This window comes from Pochonia chlamydosporia, chromosome 1 (assembly GCF_001653235.2).
Source record: "Pochonia chlamydosporia 170 chromosome 1, whole genome shotgun sequence".
In the NCBI taxonomy this organism is placed as follows: Eukaryota; Fungi; Ascomycota; class Sordariomycetes; order Hypocreales; family Clavicipitaceae; genus Pochonia; species Pochonia chlamydosporia.
The window spans coordinates 3,595,120-3,610,911 of NC_035790.1; the positions used below are offsets into that span (position 1 = coordinate 3,595,120).

The following is a 15,792-nucleotide window of genomic DNA, read 5'->3' on the forward strand; positions in this document are numbered from 1 at the left end:
GAATACGAAGTAAAAGTCCAATGCACCAATCACCACACATTGATGCAATGCTCCTCCCCTACACAGCAAGGCGTCATGTTCGTCTTGGTGTCTGACACCGCATCACCGTGTGCCATACACAGATATCTGAATACTTCTTCTGGCAGTAGGTATACTCACCTAATGAAAGTATTATCCTTTGGGTTCAGTGCATTCACGGGCTGTAAATCAAGCATCGAAATCATAGTCCACTGTACCAATCACCACACATTGATTCATTGCTCCTCGTTAACAGAGTATCATTCAACGAAACAACCACAGAGGGAAGTCAAAACTACACGGGAAACGTATCGCACATCACTGTATGCCAAGGCACTTTGACATGTATGTGTATACTTGGAATCGACAAATACCTTTCACCAGACTATACGTGTCCAACACCACGAGCACACATACAAAGCATACGTGATACAAATATCCATAAATTTATTTGTCTATAACCCATGCACCGCACTGATCCGAACCAAACAGCCAAAAGGGTATGAGGTGCGCCGGATAGGGACCAAAGAACACCGGTAAAGAAATGCAATCAGTATACACATAGTTAGGAAGAAAAGAGAAAAGAAGGCGAAATATAGCATTCCGCATATGCTCATAGATGGAAAGGTATCGGCCGTAATGACATGAGTGATGTAGTAGTATATGAGAGAAAAGGTTATAATTCGTCAAATCGACTGCAAAGATGCCGATGAAATCTCGTAGGTAGACATAAGGTGCTCGGGGCGCCTAGTCATCCTTATCATCAGATACGTGGGGATGCTTCTTGGTTAGCACTCCTTTGTGCTGCTTCTCCTTGTCCTTCTCGACAGCTCTCTCATGATCCGCAAGTGCATCGCTGTTACCCCTTGCTTTGGTCAATTTTCGAGGCTGTCTCTTGGTTTGTGAAGCGGTAGGGTCTGTTGTCGGTACTGCATCCGGGGTAAGTGCCTCGCTGGAAGCTTGACTGTCAGAGTGGTTGGTAGAGTTGCGCGTAAGGTCCGGTATCTGCACTGGCAACGTTGCCTGACCGACGTGGTTTGCGCTGAGCACAGGACTTTCGGCTGCTTGGAGGCTGGTCGAGTCCAGGGGCATGTTGTACACGGCGTCTTCTTGCATTGGATCAATGATGGTGTTGCTGGTGGCTCTGGTGTCCTTGTAGATCCTGTCCCTGGATGCAATCGATGCCAGGCTTGGTCCGTTGGTTTCCAAGTCGTTGGGGGTTGTGGGAGAAATGGGGCTAATTGGTGATTGTACGGTATCAGCACCGCCGGTCTGCTTCCTCCTATTAGTACATGATGCTGATGCAAACGTAGACGTCGTGCCAGCACTTACCGAAACGTTGACATAAGCATCCAGTTTCTTTTTCAACACTTCCGACCGGACCGGCTTGGCGAGGTAATCATTCATCCCAGCCGCCAGGCACTTCTCCCTATCTCCTTGAATTGCTGATGCCGTCATGGCAATCACGAGAACCTTGCGAACAGCCTCCATGGAATCTTTTCTGATGAGTTTCGTCGCTTCGTAACCGTCCAACACAGGCATTTGAACGTCCATGAGCACAATGTGATACGGCTCCCCATCTGCTGCCTTCTTTCGCAATCCTTCAAGGGCCTTGAGCCCATTCTCATAGGCAACGACGTTCGGATAGCCTAGTCTGTGTGCGTACTGAATGGCAATCTTTTGATTGATGGGGTTGTCCTCTGCCACACAGATGCGGACGTCTTCCTTGGACACCTGCGACAGATCCATGAATGGATTTGGCGAAACAGCCCGGTCAAAGGGGGAAGTCATCAACGAGTATCTATCAATCGGTGGCGATGCCTTGCCGAGCGCATCCCCAGCCGATACATCCGCCTTGGCCTTTTCAAAAGTAACCGTAAACCAGGCGGTTGTACCTTCGCTCTCCTCGCTCTCCAGCTGGATCTTGCCCTTCATCATGATTTCGATCAAGGATTTGCAGATGCTCAGACCCAGCCCACTTCCACCATACTTGCGTGCAGTGCTCGCATCTGCTTGGCTAAATGGCTGGAAGAGTTTCGCGAGTTGCTGTGCAGGAATGCCAATTCCAGTGTCCCGAACCCAGAATGTGAGTGTTGCGCTGTCCCTGGTTTCGGAATCCAGTCGTGCCCCTATCGTGACAGAGCCGTCTTCTGTAAACTTGAGACTGTTTCCGATGAGGTTCCCCAGGACTTGATGCAATCGAATAGGATCTCCGTAGATAAGCATGGACGGGAGATTGATGTCCTGTATAATCTTGACATTCTTCTTGGAGGTCTTCTCCCGATTACTATAGGAGACTGCTCGAACAACCTCTCGAACCATTTCCTCGGGATTGAACGCAATAATGTACAGCTTCATCTTGTCTGCCTCCATCTTGGAAAAGTCCAAAATGTCATTAATGACTGTCAGCAACAAGTCGGCAGAAACTCGAATAGAATCAGCCATTTCGAGCTGTTCCCTGTCTAAGGCACTATCCCGAAGCAGCTCTGAGTTGCCAATGACGCCGTTCAGGGGCGTCCGCAACTCATGGGAGACGTTAGCAAGGAAAATAGCCTTCGCTTTGGCAGCTTCTTCAGCCAGCTTCACGTTTCGCTTAGCCTCTGTTTCGGCATGCTTTGCCTTGGTCTCGGCTTCGAGGGCCTTGGATAGTGCATGCTTCTGAACTGACAACATCCCGCGGTTTTCGGCAGAGATCTTCTCGACATTCTTCATTGCCAGGGCGTTGGAGTAACTGATGCCGATTTGGTTGACCAGGAGCTGTAGGACAGTCACATTCCGGTCCGTGAAAGATCCCGGTTCGCCTTCGAGATATAAAACACCAAGGAGGGGTTTCGTTCCATGCAAGATTGGAATCGAAATAATCGCCTTGTTTCCAGGGTATCGCTGCAGCCACGCATCGTTCGCATTGCCAAACCGTTCGTCTGCGAAGAGATCTGGAATAAAAACAGTCTCCCTGAAACGCGTGCAGTACAGGACAACATTTTCAGCAATAAGTGTCGAACCGGAAAGTGGCAAGCCAGGCTCGTGTGCAGAAGCTCCCCTCTCAGGATCTCCGCTAGCTGCCACGCACCAAGCCTCCGAATCGTCCTGAATGACAATGGCAGCCCGTGTGGCAGATCCGCCGCATGTTTGCAGGATAACATCGCACATTGTCTTGAGCAGCTCGTTGACCTGTAGCACTGACGAGATAACCTGGGAGGATACCAAAATTGCGTGCAAATCAATCATGTCCAAAGCAGGGAGTCCAGCGCCGTCTTCAGTGGGCATACGCATAGATCCACGCCAGGCGCCGATACGTTCTCCTCTAAACTCCGATATGGCATTGGAAGGAACTTGTGTGAGTTCATCCCCGTCCACGCCATCGACAGGGCGGTATTGAGCTGGCGGTGGATCTGCCACAAAGTCTGTCTGGATGCCAACTTCAGCGGTTCTGTGATTACGAGTTGGCCCGTGGAGCAGAAGGCTATGTTCCTCTTCAATGGCAGATGCGACGCCAGTTGCAGCTATTTGTCGATACAAGCCAACCGCATCCTGGAGTACAGCTCTAGCGGAGCGTCTTGCTCGCCGTCTGATAAAGAAACCAGCCATTATGTAGTTACCGAGGGCCTCCTCAAATATGAAATCGTGCTCAGCAGCATGGTCCAATGCCTCCTCATAGTGCTGAATGGCCTGGCCATGATCATGAGACAGCTCTGCGACTTGGGCATTCAGTAATCTGGACCACGATCGGTAGTTGACGTCGGACACAACAGACCAATCCTCCATCATTTTCACAAAGCCAGCCAGCTCATTAACAATCTCTTGCGTCATTGTAGTAAAGTCCTCCGTCTGTGAACGAGGATCCTGCATGAGTCGTAACAGCTGACCTGCTCGTGCCAGTCCGTAAAAGAGTAGAATCAACCTGCTGTTCCGCGCTGACCACAGCATTGGAAGTTTCTCCACACATCGTTTTCCAATGTCAATGGCGCGTTCGTAGTGGCCATAGAGAAACAAGGCGCATAGTTCGAGACTTTCGTAGAACAGAGACGACCGATTACTATCCTGTGTTTGACTCGTGAGCCAATTCTTATACACGACAGAGTCATGCTGTTCATCGCTCATCACCCCTAACGGATCATGGGTAAAGGTCTTTCCTTGCAGGGCCCGACATATCTGCCTGATGCCTACGAGCAGTGATCCACCACGGGTATCAAAAGACCAATTGACAATGTCCTCGCAGCCGTATTGGCAAAAGGACTCCAAGTCTGAGAGATTTTCGCTGGCAAAGAACTTTGTTTGGGCGGAAAGTCCGTAGCTGAGGATTGTCGAAAGTCGATCTCCGCCAACCGACGCTAGCTCAATGGCATCCTCCATCTGAGAGATGGAAAGAGACATTGAATACTGAACATGCCCAATAAAGCAGAAATGCAACATTTGGCCGCGTCCCATGGAGAACGCGTCCCGTGCAGAGTAGAGGAGGTCCTGGCAGATGGCGCCCATGTCAACGGCAAACTGTGTCATGTTAAACCGAGCGAGGCCAACGATTCCAATCTGAAGAAAAGCCATGCCCGATTGCGGGAAGGCTCCCCTAGTGAGGTGCATCTCCAGCATGACCAAAGTCAGGTGGTAAAACTGTAGACAGTCACTCCACCACGCCGCAGAGGCTGTCTCAGAGAGCACTGCTCCAATTGAAGCAGTAACTGGGGCGGTCTTCTGCTTGGGACTAAGGAGGGCCTGTCGATCCATCCCCTGGACCTGTTTCGCCAACTTGTGAAACTTTTTGTCACACTTTTCATACGTAGGTTCATCTTCTAGAGGCACTCCCAAGGCCGCCAAGCATTCCTTCAGGGAAATAAATGCAGCAAGTGCGTTGCCGTTTTGTGCAAATATCCGTGACTGCAGCACATACGCTGGGGCTTTATCAATAGCTGATTTCGCATTCGCGAAAAGGGTCGAGAGTAAATCATTCGCTAACGAAAGCTGTCCCATAAATAAGTGACATTCGGCGGCACGCAAGTAAAGCTGCATGGTCTCCTCGTACGACACGTCGTCCGTTTCATCCGACCAGGGATCTTCCTGTAATAAATGGATGGCTGCACCGTAGTATTTGGCAGCAGTTGGTCTAGCTCCATTCTCCGTTGCAGATTGTGCACAGTCGATGAGCAGCTTGCGAAATTCTTGTCGCACAGGAACACGCATCTTGATAATGGAAGCAGCCTCACAAATGTGTGATGCCGTGCTATCCCTTTGTCTGGCTTCTACCGCGTAGTATTTGAGTAGTGTTCGGGAGATGATGAAGTGCATTCGACGAGAATTACATTCCTTTAGGGCAGCCGCGGCATTGACATATCGATCGTGCGCAAAACGAAAGCGGTCGTCAATCTCGCTCGGCACAATAATGTAGGCTTGAATGGCTGCTTGAAGACCAGCAACGGCCTCCGCCTCAGTGTATGACCGCTTCGAGAGAGCCGGGCAGCAATTCGGAATGTCGTCTTGCTTGTAGTCAAACTCGCCCTTCATCAATCGACTTATAATTTCGAAAGAAAACGAGTTTCCCAGCAAGGACGCCCACGCCAGAACAGCCCTCGCAGCCGATGGCAGTTCGTTTAACCTTCTCGTAATGAATCCGGTGTCCAGCACGTCGTAGTCCTTCTCGCCCTGGAATTGCGCAAATAATCTGTCGAGGTCGTAATGCCAAATACTGTCGCGATAGTCATACCAGATGCACTTTTTGCGATGGCAGGCACTGAGCATCTCCCGCATGTAAAAGGGATTGCCAGCAGTTTTGGATTGTATGACGAGGGCAAGGGACAGAATCTCATCCTTTGGTCGGGAAAGGGTAGCCGAAACGTACTCAAGTATCTCTGCTTCCGTCAACGGCGCGAGACTGACTCTAGTAACTCTGGGACGGCTATTCCGGTGGTTTTCGTCTAGTCCAGCGGGGTATAGCATGCGATCAAGCTTCTCCCTAGAGAATTCCTCGGGTCTATACGTCATAATAATCAACATCTTCATCTTAGCGCCAATTATTTGAGTTATTAGCTCCAAAGACTCATCGTCCGCAAAATGCAAGTCATCAAGACAAAAACAAATGAACTTATGTGTGGTGAATACTCGCAGAATATCCAAACAAGTATTCATGAGGCGGGTGGTCTTTGTCGACGTGCCTGCGCATAGAAAGTCCTGGGAGGATTGGGAGCCGGTCGCGGCAGCTTGGTTCAGTGGCCCTGGTGAGCTTCCTGGCGACGACCCGCGTCGTTTGGTGTTAAACTTTCCGCTATTTCGCTGAGTACCCTGTTGCAAAGTACTCGTCGATGATCGAAGCATAGGGCTGGCCGTCTCGGGAGGGCCCAGCAGAAACTCGGGCAGGCCGAGCACCCTATGGAGCATCGGCCAGACAGGTCGCACGTACTGCTTGAGGCCCTGGTGAAAGGGTGTTTCCGTATTTCTCTCACCCCATACTTGTTTGAATAGCGAGGAGAGAAGCTTTAGGAGCGGCCCGAATGCCGTTCTTCTAGCAGTATCGAATTTGGCCGTTGCACAATAGCCACGCCGCCTGGCATCTCCCAGAACGCTTTGGACCAAGAAGCTCTTTCCGAGTCCACCCGCTCCTTCAATTGTAACAATCTCGCATTGTCCACGTCGCCTAAATTTGGCGGCTCCCAGTTGTCGCGATAAGCTTGAGCCGCTAGACTCAGTCATGCCCAACCGACTGCTCTCTGCCCCACCAGTGCTCTCCGCGACACTCGCTGTATCCAAGGAAATCGAGTGGTGTCGTTCCCATGGTCTTGCGGGTCGTTGCATAGGGCCAGATTGGCTTGAGGAAACAGTCTCGTTTGATAAAGTCTGTGTGTCAGACAAGATGGTCGGATGGAAGCTATTCCGGGGAAACCTGTGATCAGAAGATGCGCCTTGAGTAAATGAGCCACTCCGACGATTTGTACCATCTCCAGAGCTTGCTCCACCTTCACTAGAGATGTCGTCGGCAATAACCAGCTCGTTAACCAGGCCAGACCCATCTGAAAAGCGATTTGTCACCCTGTTTCCGTTAAGAGCATGGCTTCGAGAAACTCGATCAATGACTCTGATGAGTTCATTTCGCTCTGCCTGCCGCCCAATCATAGTTGTGGGAAGGATGAAAAATGACGATACATCTTTGGCCCCAATCTCCAAGTCTCTAAGAGCGGTTGAATCACCATCTGAGAGCAACTGCTGAACATTGAGAAGATCATGACGAAGCCCGCTCGCCGAGTGATAACGATCCGCAACATTCTTGGCCGTACACTTCTGAATAATCCGCCCAATGACATCCGGGATATCCATCCGCACCGTAGCCACATTTGGCACCCTGCGTCCAAGCACTCCCTGAATAATATCCATGGGGGTCTCCCCAGCATACACAGGTTGTTGTGTCAGTAGCGTCCACATCAAAATACCAAGGGAGTAAATATCAGTCCGGGTATCTGGCTCTGCTGGCATCCGACCGGTTTGTTCTGGGCTAATGTAGAGAAGCTTGTTCTTCGCGCCAACCTCCTTTGACAGTGTTGACCAGCCGGTACTGGTTAATCCGTGCTCAAACGACCGTAACCCGGAGCCGAATGCCACGATCCTAACCTTGTTCTCCTCGGCGTTGAAGTGAAAAGCGTCGCCTCGGATCTCTCCATGAATCATGCCCAGGCCATGATGTATTATCTCCAAACACTGTACGGCCCCAATGGCAAAGTCCAGAAAATATTCCAGATTTATAGGCGGCTTCAGATTGCTGGATCTTGTGGGTCGATACGACACGTAGTTGTCGCCTTCTTTGTGCGCCCTGTAATAAGCAGGACCAAAGTCCAAAACTTCGGCCAAGAAGTTGGCACCAGGGAACTGGTAGATGGCGACAGTGATATGAGTACGTTCCCCAGGGCCAGGATTCAACCGAATGAGGTCGATGGGTTTGGCGATATGGTCGCCGAGCGGGTCGGCTGTCGCTGCAACATTCTTGGTGATCTGGAATGCTCGCTCTTCTCGAAGATTGTGGTGGGAGACACGAGCTACAACGGACTCCTCAACTATGGGAGGCTGCTCGGCGGACTGCTGTGATGACGAAGTCGGCGTTGACGGGCGCAGTGGTTGCGGCGTTCGGGGGGTTTCGGTGCTCTGCGTCTCGGAGGGCGGAACATGATTGCCAGGCTCAGAAGGCGATGGCCGACCTGACTGCAGCTTCGTGAATGAACCGAGGCTGGACTCGTTCTGCCCAGAGTTTGAAGGCGGCGATGTTGAGGAGACAAATCGAGTTCCAAAGACGAGCCTGTTTCCACGACCCCAGAGTCAGCGCAGGTGTTCTTGGTGTTTCATTTCTTACGCAATGCCAAGTTCCACAACCGTTCCAGCGTCGCAATGCACCGATGGAAGGAAGCTACGGTGTTGTATTAATATCAGCAATTGGGGGCCTTACCAAAAATCATAACTCGAATGCAGAGGATCCTTGGTTTCGTCCCATGTATAGCCAGCTATTTGTCGAAGCCGGTCAAAGAGTCTCGGTGGCGGAGGCGGCGGCGTGTCAAGGACATCGTCGGGCACCAAAGCGGCGCCGTCCATGATGGAAGGCAGTGCGGTCTAGACGACGGCAGCTTCACCTCGATGGTCTCTTGGAGGATATTGCGGTCCCCAGGTGTCGGCGAGCAGGAAGAGATTGGTGAGATGGGAATGGCCGGGAACTCAAAGGTTCAGACATGCGGTCGATGTGGCAAGCCTGGATTCAGTGCCCATCCTCGGTCGGCCGGCGGCAAGGGAATACACAAATGGGACAGCGGAAAGGTACCTATATGAAGGAGAAGAAAAAATGACAAGTCCCAATGCACGATGATTACGAAAGGCTGCGGGTGGCAGACAAAATGACCAGAAGGCGCGGTGAGGAAATGGGAGAAGAGCTGGTCGAGGCCGGAATCGCCAGTCTGGGAATAATGGCCCGGCGTCCGTCTGTCGCGGAGTGTGGCTAGTGGAGTTGAGGTCTGACACTCTGTCTCTCTCTCAGTGCGTGCTGTCTGTTCTCTTGCAGGTGGTTGCATGTACTTTGACTCCTGTCCGTAACCAGTTGGTACCCCTCATTCACTTGGTCCATCCAAACTTGACTTGAACCAGACGAAGCTAGAAACCTGGCTGTGGCGCGCAGAGCCTCTCGACTCGAGAAATGCTCGACGTTGTCATTACATACAGTACCTAGTACATTAAATATGCCCAAAAAACTACCAGGCCGTGTGGGTTATAGCTTCTTGCTGCAGGAAAGACTATTTGATAAATAAATTAATTGCCAGGCACACTAGACACAAACAACGCATGCTTCCTGTATGTGCTCTGCAATAGTCCCCTCAAGCCCTCAAGCGTCAGGCTCTCGCAATCTCCATCTCCATCCGGCTTACGGAGTACGGAGAGCTCACTCCTCTTCTCAAGTGCTCGTTGTTGTTCCCAGATGCCAGTCCATGTCCATCCATGACTGGTTTCTGCAGCTCCAACTGCTCAAGTGGGTTTACTGCACTCTACAGGTGGGTCTTGATGGGCCAACTCTGCCAACCAGCACACGAGACCAACCCCGACTAGACTCGATTCTTCCAGTCATGTCCAACTTTCAGTGGTGCAGATGGAGATCAACGATGGGATGGCGCTGGATGCAGATTTGATGCGTTCAAGGTTGCGTTCAATGTTGCTTGGTAGCATTGCGGGCCAGTCCTGCTTCTGTGCCCAATTTCCAGTCAAGTTTCTCATCAGCGTTCAACAACATTCGAGGCTGGCAGGACCCAAGACTTGACCGTTATCCACACGTTGCTTCATGTTGTCAGCTGCACGTCCCGTCAAGGCAAACAACTGCAGCCAATCAACTGCTCTCCCAGCATCTCCAACCCGTTTGTCCTGCACGGCCCTGTCGGGATGACCAGGGCAAGGTGAGTTGAAAATAGTTCTCAGACAACATTGGCGGTGCACCATCACGACACTCTCGATGTATGAACTGCCAGGCATACAGCGTTCCACAGAGACACTGACCTGAGGCCCCTTGGCTTCAACGTCGAACTAAACGGCCATCTCCGTCTCCAAGCGTCCCCAACATCATCCCAGGGCTAACCATATCCGTAGTCGAGCGTCAGTCAACCTGGCCTTTAATTCTAGCACGGACGGACCTATTCAGTTTCGTCGCAGAGTTCCGCACAGATTGTGTTTTTTGTCCAAATGTCCCACGCATTGTGCGGCACAGAGTGTGTGATGCGCAGTTCAGTGTATCTGATCACACAGCAATCCACCTTCCGGAACGATGGATCACGATATAACCTCCATGAAGATTTTGCCCACTTTACTCCGTCTGGTAGTGCTCAAAATCTCACACAGACCATAGTGGCGGTAAATCATCTGATGCGTCTTCATCTCAAAAATCTCGTCAAATTCCTACCCTACACAGCAAAAACAAAAATTCCAAACTCAAAACACCAATATGCCTTGCCACGTCAAAGAGTCGGTGCCGTACTATCTTGGTAGGAATGAACATGCAGCTCGTCACCATGCAATTTACCAACTCCGCTAGCTAGGACACAATAAGACCATACATGCAGCCGCCATCTGTCCCTCATGACTCTATTCACAACTGCCGCCCCACAACGTTCCCTCACATTCGTCCAGCCAAGAGTTGTGCATGCAAGCAGCTTGCAGTATCGACTCGACTCTCTAACCTCCGTCGAATAATCCTCAAGCCGTGACAATACTCACCAGCTGCCGGCGTTACCGGTCTCAACTGTCCTCCTTCAGGCAAGTGGAGTCGTCTATTTTCGTGTCTCCACCAAGGACTGCAAAACATTTGAAGCTTTGGCAGTTTGTGTTTTACCAGACATTGCTGCGATAAAGGCCCGAAGTAAAATTGTTGAAGGAATCTGTTTCCTTGGGTGAGCCTTCAAATAGGCCACGCTTGAACTTCAATAAATATACAGAGTCGGGCTTTCTATTGATATTGTGTGGCGTTTGACTGTCGGCACTCGCCCACCAAAGTTGGCTCCATGTCGCGTCTTTCCTGTCTGGTTTTGGTATTTTGAACTTCGCAGCTTTGGACCGCTTCCCTGTTCAGTCTGGCGTGTGCTGGCCAAACACAAGTTTGGTGCAGCCACAATGGCAACACCCGGTGGGCTGAGGTTTCACGCCTTTGCCAGGGCGACAGTGTATGATGTCACTTGTCTGATAAATTGTTGACTCTTTGCCGCTATGAGGCGCAGATGAAATGTTTGCACTTGCAGGGTGGTTTGTCAAAGGTGTGCATTCCACAACATCGACATGGCGCGAGTTCCATAACCTCTGTGCAGTCTGGTTGCCTTGACCTCGATCTAAACACTGTCATGTTGACTTGGTCTAGTCTCGCTAATGATCGATAGTGTATAATTTATAGCCTAGCTATGCGTAGTCTAAATCGAGAGCGGCCCGGCTCTATCCTCTGTCTTGACCGCATCTATAGCTTGAAGTTCAGAAGAGATCAAATTCTATGCCAACCTCCCTTCATCATGCGAGTTCCGATGAGATTGCTCAACCACTAGCTATCTCTGGCAGACCTGCACCTGCTTGCCTGATTTTGTTCCCGCTCTAGATTTCCCGACATGACCTAAAATCCCATCCGTGAAACTCAAAATATAATCTATTCCCTGTCGCTTATTGTCCTGATTTCCCTCCAAAAAAGTTCAGAGCTGCACGTAATTCACGTGCACTCCCCATTCATGTTCCTTGACTTTCGTTTTCGCTGCATTTCTTTTTCACCATTCATTTATTTGACCTGCTTGGAGGACTTGCGGCTGTGACCACCGGAAGCAGAGACCTTGGAGGAAGCACGCTCACGGCTGGGCAGATCAGTGGTGCCGTTGGTAGTAGGCTTGGTGCCATTGGTCTGAGCTGAGCTGGCAAAGTTGAAAGACTGTGCCAAACGTCGCTCGGTGTTCTTGCGAGTGTTGACGAAGTCAGGGTAGTTGAGTGTCAGTTCAACAGCGCCGTTGACAATGTGGTCCACAGCCTCGACACCCAGCATGAAGGAGTGGTCCTGGTTACCAACTTCGTATCTCCAGCTGCCGAATCGGCCACGGGACAGAATGTCCATGTCCTGGAGCTTGGGCAGAAGTTGCTTCAAGACGCCCTCACGCTCCAGAGAAGGAGTAGGATAACCGTGGTCGAAGGCACGGTGGTAGGTGGAGACGATCTCGTCCTCGGGCTTCAGCATCTCGGTGTTAATCAAACCCTGGATGCTGTCCTTGAGCAAGTTCTCAACATCCACGGGCTTCATAGAAGACTGGGAAACTTCCAGCATGATGGACCAGTAGGGGCCCTCCTTGGCTTCTGAGGAGGTCTTGGTACCGTCAGCGAGGTACAGAGTGGGCAGCTTGGCATCCTTTTGAGGCTGATTGTAGGGAGAGTAGTTGGAGAAGATGGTGGCACGGTAGAAGGGGCAGTTGTCTTCGGGGAAGTACAGCTACGAGAAAATGTTAGCGTGGAAATTAGAGCAAGTAGATGCGTGAGATTCTTACCCAGCACTTGTCACCGATGCGCTCAGGGCGCTCACCACGGATACCGACACCAACGACGTGAGTGGTGGAATAAAAGAGATCCTTGGTCAAAGTCATGAGCTCCTGGTTGCCCATCTTCTCAGCGAGATGATCAACGGCCATGGTGTTGACCAGCTTGCCGTAGCCAATGGTGGTGCCGTCGGCGAAGTGGACAATCTTCTTCTCGGCGTCCACCTTGGTCACCTCACCCTGCTTGCCGAAGCGCTTCTTCTCCTTGGGGAGGGTCTCGGCGACAGCAATCCAGATGCCACCAGTACCATCGCGGGCAGGGAATCGGAAGGTAGCGTTAGGGCCCCAGTTGCCGGCAACCTTATTGAGGATGACGTTCTTTGTCACAGTCTTGATATCTGGGGCAGCGACACGCTCACCGAGCCATTCGCATTGCATCTAGAGCTCATCATGTCAGTCGTCTGTCACCAAGTAGTATTGGAGCATGGCTTCTTACCTTGGTAGTGGGAACGGCCCAGACCTTGTAGTTGTAAGGGCGCATGAACATATCAGCAATACCTTCGCCCTGCATTCTCAGAATCCACTGGTCAAAATCCTTGGGCTTGGTGTTGGAGACGCGGCACTCCATGGCAGCGTCAATAAGGCCATCGATAGCCTTGACCTGATCCTCCTTGGGGAGAATAGAGATGTTGTTCTGGAAGGGGTATGGCACCCAGAGGCCCTTGTAGCGAACATAGGAGATTCTCTGGTGGGTGTACCAGTCATCGTCCTTGGGCAAAGCCTCGTCGAGGCAGTCATCGAAGTACTGGTAGTGGGAGAAGATGACGTGACCGCCCACATCGTACAGCTGTTCCAAATATTCTGTCAGTTTGGCTAGTCTTCCACGATGGCGTCTGGTGGGAGTGGCTTGGAGAGCGGCCAATTCCTGGGAAAACGTACGAAGCCCTCGTCGGTGGTGTCAGTGCCGGCAAGACCACCAGCCTTGTCGGAAGAGTCGACAATCAGCCATGAAGGACCGTTCTGCTCGGGAGAATCCAATAGGTTAGCAATCGCGCACGGCATTGAGGTGCGAGTCTGGCGGTGAGGGGCTCACAATTTGATTCAGTCGCTTGGCAGCACCGAGACCGGTAGGTCCCATGCCAATGACAAGGACATCAACGTTACTGAAGCGACGATGGTCAGCCAAGTTGCTCCTCGAGGCCATTTACCGGTCCCCAGGCGTAGAAACCGAGGGGGATTCGCAAAATGTACTCACATGTCGGCGCCCATGGTGGGGAGTGTGAAGCTGTGACGGCGGAAGTGTAGAGCGGAAGCAGGCGCAAAGGAGTAACGATTTGTTACGACAAAAGCAACACCGTGAAAATGCGATGATTATGTGAGAGCAAAGAGGAGAGAGTTAGATCTCCAAACTGAAACAAGCGCGGGACTGCAGAAGTATGAAGCAATGCCGAGCGTTGCTGTAGATAAGTTAGGCGGTCAGTAATTGTTTTTCTTCCTTTCTTGCGGATCCCTGAACACGTTGCTCTGAAAAAGGAGACAGCGACAAGTCGATGGAGGGGCTAAGATTATTTTGGGTCCAGGGGTGGAGGGACCCCTCCAACTTTGGCAAGCCACTTTTTCCGAGACCAGACTGTGCTTGACTTTGACCAGACTTGACCAGACTTGACCCAACACCGCCAACGCCAACCCTGGTGGGACTTGGCTGAACCTGTTCCTTGACCTTGCTTGAGCCTTTGAGGTTTTTTTTTTTTTGCAAGTGGCCACCACGCAAAGTTGCACACACCATCGCTAATGAGGCACACAGAGAAACGTCACCGGCGACCGAGTACAATCCAGGTACCTTTGTGGCCGTGTTCCCCCGTGGGTGTCTCCGTGGTTGGCCCGCTGCCATCTTGCAAACGCAAGATTGGATGTGGCTCCTTTTTCAATCTTCACCTCCAATTGCCACCTCGACATGCCACGCCCCTGGTTCATTGGGCTGCCACCCAATCTCCAACAAACCAGACGGGTAATAACGACTGGTACTTCACAAGGAGGATAAGGAAAATGCTTGAATTACGCTCATCAAATTGAGTCAAAACCTGACAACAGACCGCTTGCTGCCCTGGAAAACTTAACCGAGTGGATACTCAAGCACGACGGGAGTCCTTTAGTCTGCTGTCACTGTCTGTTGTTCTGATACGGGGCGCTTCATGCTGTGCTGATGACGATGGTCTGACCACGACACTGTCTTGCCCCGAGGACGACTTGAAAGGAAGATCCGAGCATGCATTGAAGTCCTGGAGCCTTGGAATAATACTCTGTCTCAGGGCTTCCTGCCCAATACCCCGGAATGGACCATGCGAACCCGTCCCATACTTGTCTCAGAACCAAGTCAAGGAAAAATTGGTTGACACGAACCTTTTTGCAATTCACACAGGCGAGTTCTTACATTTGATTGACGATACACGACATACAGAGTGAAGCAGTACATTAGGGCCAATCATTTGTTAGTGGAACACACCTGCATATGGCAGGAAGGCAACGGTAATTTGCCAATGTTATCAAAAACGGCCGATTGTCTTATTCTCAATGCAGGAATCGTTGTTCAGCACGGCTGTCTTTCACCATTACATAAATCTGTGGATGGAATAATAAATAATGGTGCAATACTTCCCAGGGCGTCCCGCTTTCCGTCATTTCTTTCCAGGCGGGCGATGGATGCAGTTCGGGACCCAACAGACCAACCAATGAACCACGAACCAGGGGTAAGGTGTTCGCAATTTCCTGAGATGACACTCGCCGAATGGACGATTGCACTCATCTCTTCCGTCTTGTTGCTCCGGCGAAGCTGAGCTATTATGCGGACTACCAGGAGCAGCTGTCTCAGCATTTCCTCTTGATGGCAATTGATGAGCGCTTTTCTCTGCCTCTCGGCCCGCTGCCGCTACCTTATGTTTTGCTACTAGCTCGCCACATGCTCCTGGAGACATGTGCAGCCTGGGTCCAGGCTGTGACTGAAAGTTGAAGCCGGAATTACTTCTTATCATGCAGTAACTCATGTCCTGGTTGCGTTTACAAAGCCAGAGTTACCACGGACAGAAACTGTCAAGCTGTCCACAGTACGTCATTGCAGACGATAATGACCATGGCTTTCAGGATAACATCGTCAATCGCTCATTAAACCAGCCTCCCATGCCTCGTCAAAGATCAGCCTGGCTCGCTTACCGCCCGGGTATCTGCCCCAAGTGCCATGGAGATAGATGCACGTTGCCCTGTCACTGACCCCTGATCATGTCACCCA

At 51.2% G+C, this 15,792-nt stretch overlaps 4 protein-coding genes across 4 annotated transcripts; 1 reads left to right on the top strand and 3 right to left on the bottom strand.

The window, feature by feature from the left end:
- Positions 1–765: 765 nt before the first annotated feature.
- VFPPC_00915 (sensor histidine kinase/response regulator) lies at positions 766–8,580 on the bottom strand (the record flags this gene model as incomplete). The annotated part of the gene is made up of 4 exons (XM_022428194.1): positions 766–1,290; positions 1,351–8,290; positions 8,345–8,398; positions 8,438–8,580. The coding sequence occupies 4 exons, from the start codon at positions 8,578–8,580 to the stop codon at positions 766–768; spliced, it is 7,662 nt and encodes a 2,553-aa protein (XP_022284705.1).
- A 3,190-nt stretch (positions 8,581–11,770) lies between these two features.
- Positions 11,771–13,778, bottom strand: VFPPC_00916 (UDP-galactopyranose mutase; the record flags this gene model as incomplete). The annotated part of the gene is made up of 6 exons (XM_018280843.1): positions 11,771–12,466; positions 12,522–12,947; positions 13,006–13,356; positions 13,449–13,529; positions 13,603–13,672; positions 13,765–13,778. The coding sequence occupies 6 exons, from the start codon at positions 13,776–13,778 to the stop codon at positions 11,771–11,773; spliced, it is 1,638 nt and encodes a 545-aa protein (XP_018149207.1).
- An 860-nt stretch (positions 13,779–14,638) lies between these two features.
- VFPPC_15256 (hypothetical protein) lies at positions 14,639–15,481 on the bottom strand (the record flags this gene model as incomplete). The annotated part of the gene is made up of 2 exons (XM_018293009.1): positions 14,639–14,871; positions 15,214–15,481. The coding sequence occupies 2 exons, from the start codon at positions 15,479–15,481 to the stop codon at positions 14,639–14,641; spliced, it is 501 nt and encodes a 166-aa protein (XP_018149208.1).
- Positions 15,482–15,548: 67 nt separating this feature from the next.
- VFPPC_15257 (hypothetical protein) lies at positions 15,549–15,773 on the top strand (the record flags this gene model as incomplete). Its single annotated transcript, XM_018293010.1, has 1 exon — positions 15,549–15,773. The coding sequence occupies one exon, from the start codon at positions 15,549–15,551 to the stop codon at positions 15,771–15,773; it is 225 nt and encodes a 74-aa protein (XP_018149209.1).
- Between the last annotated feature and the right edge of the window lie 19 nt (positions 15,774–15,792).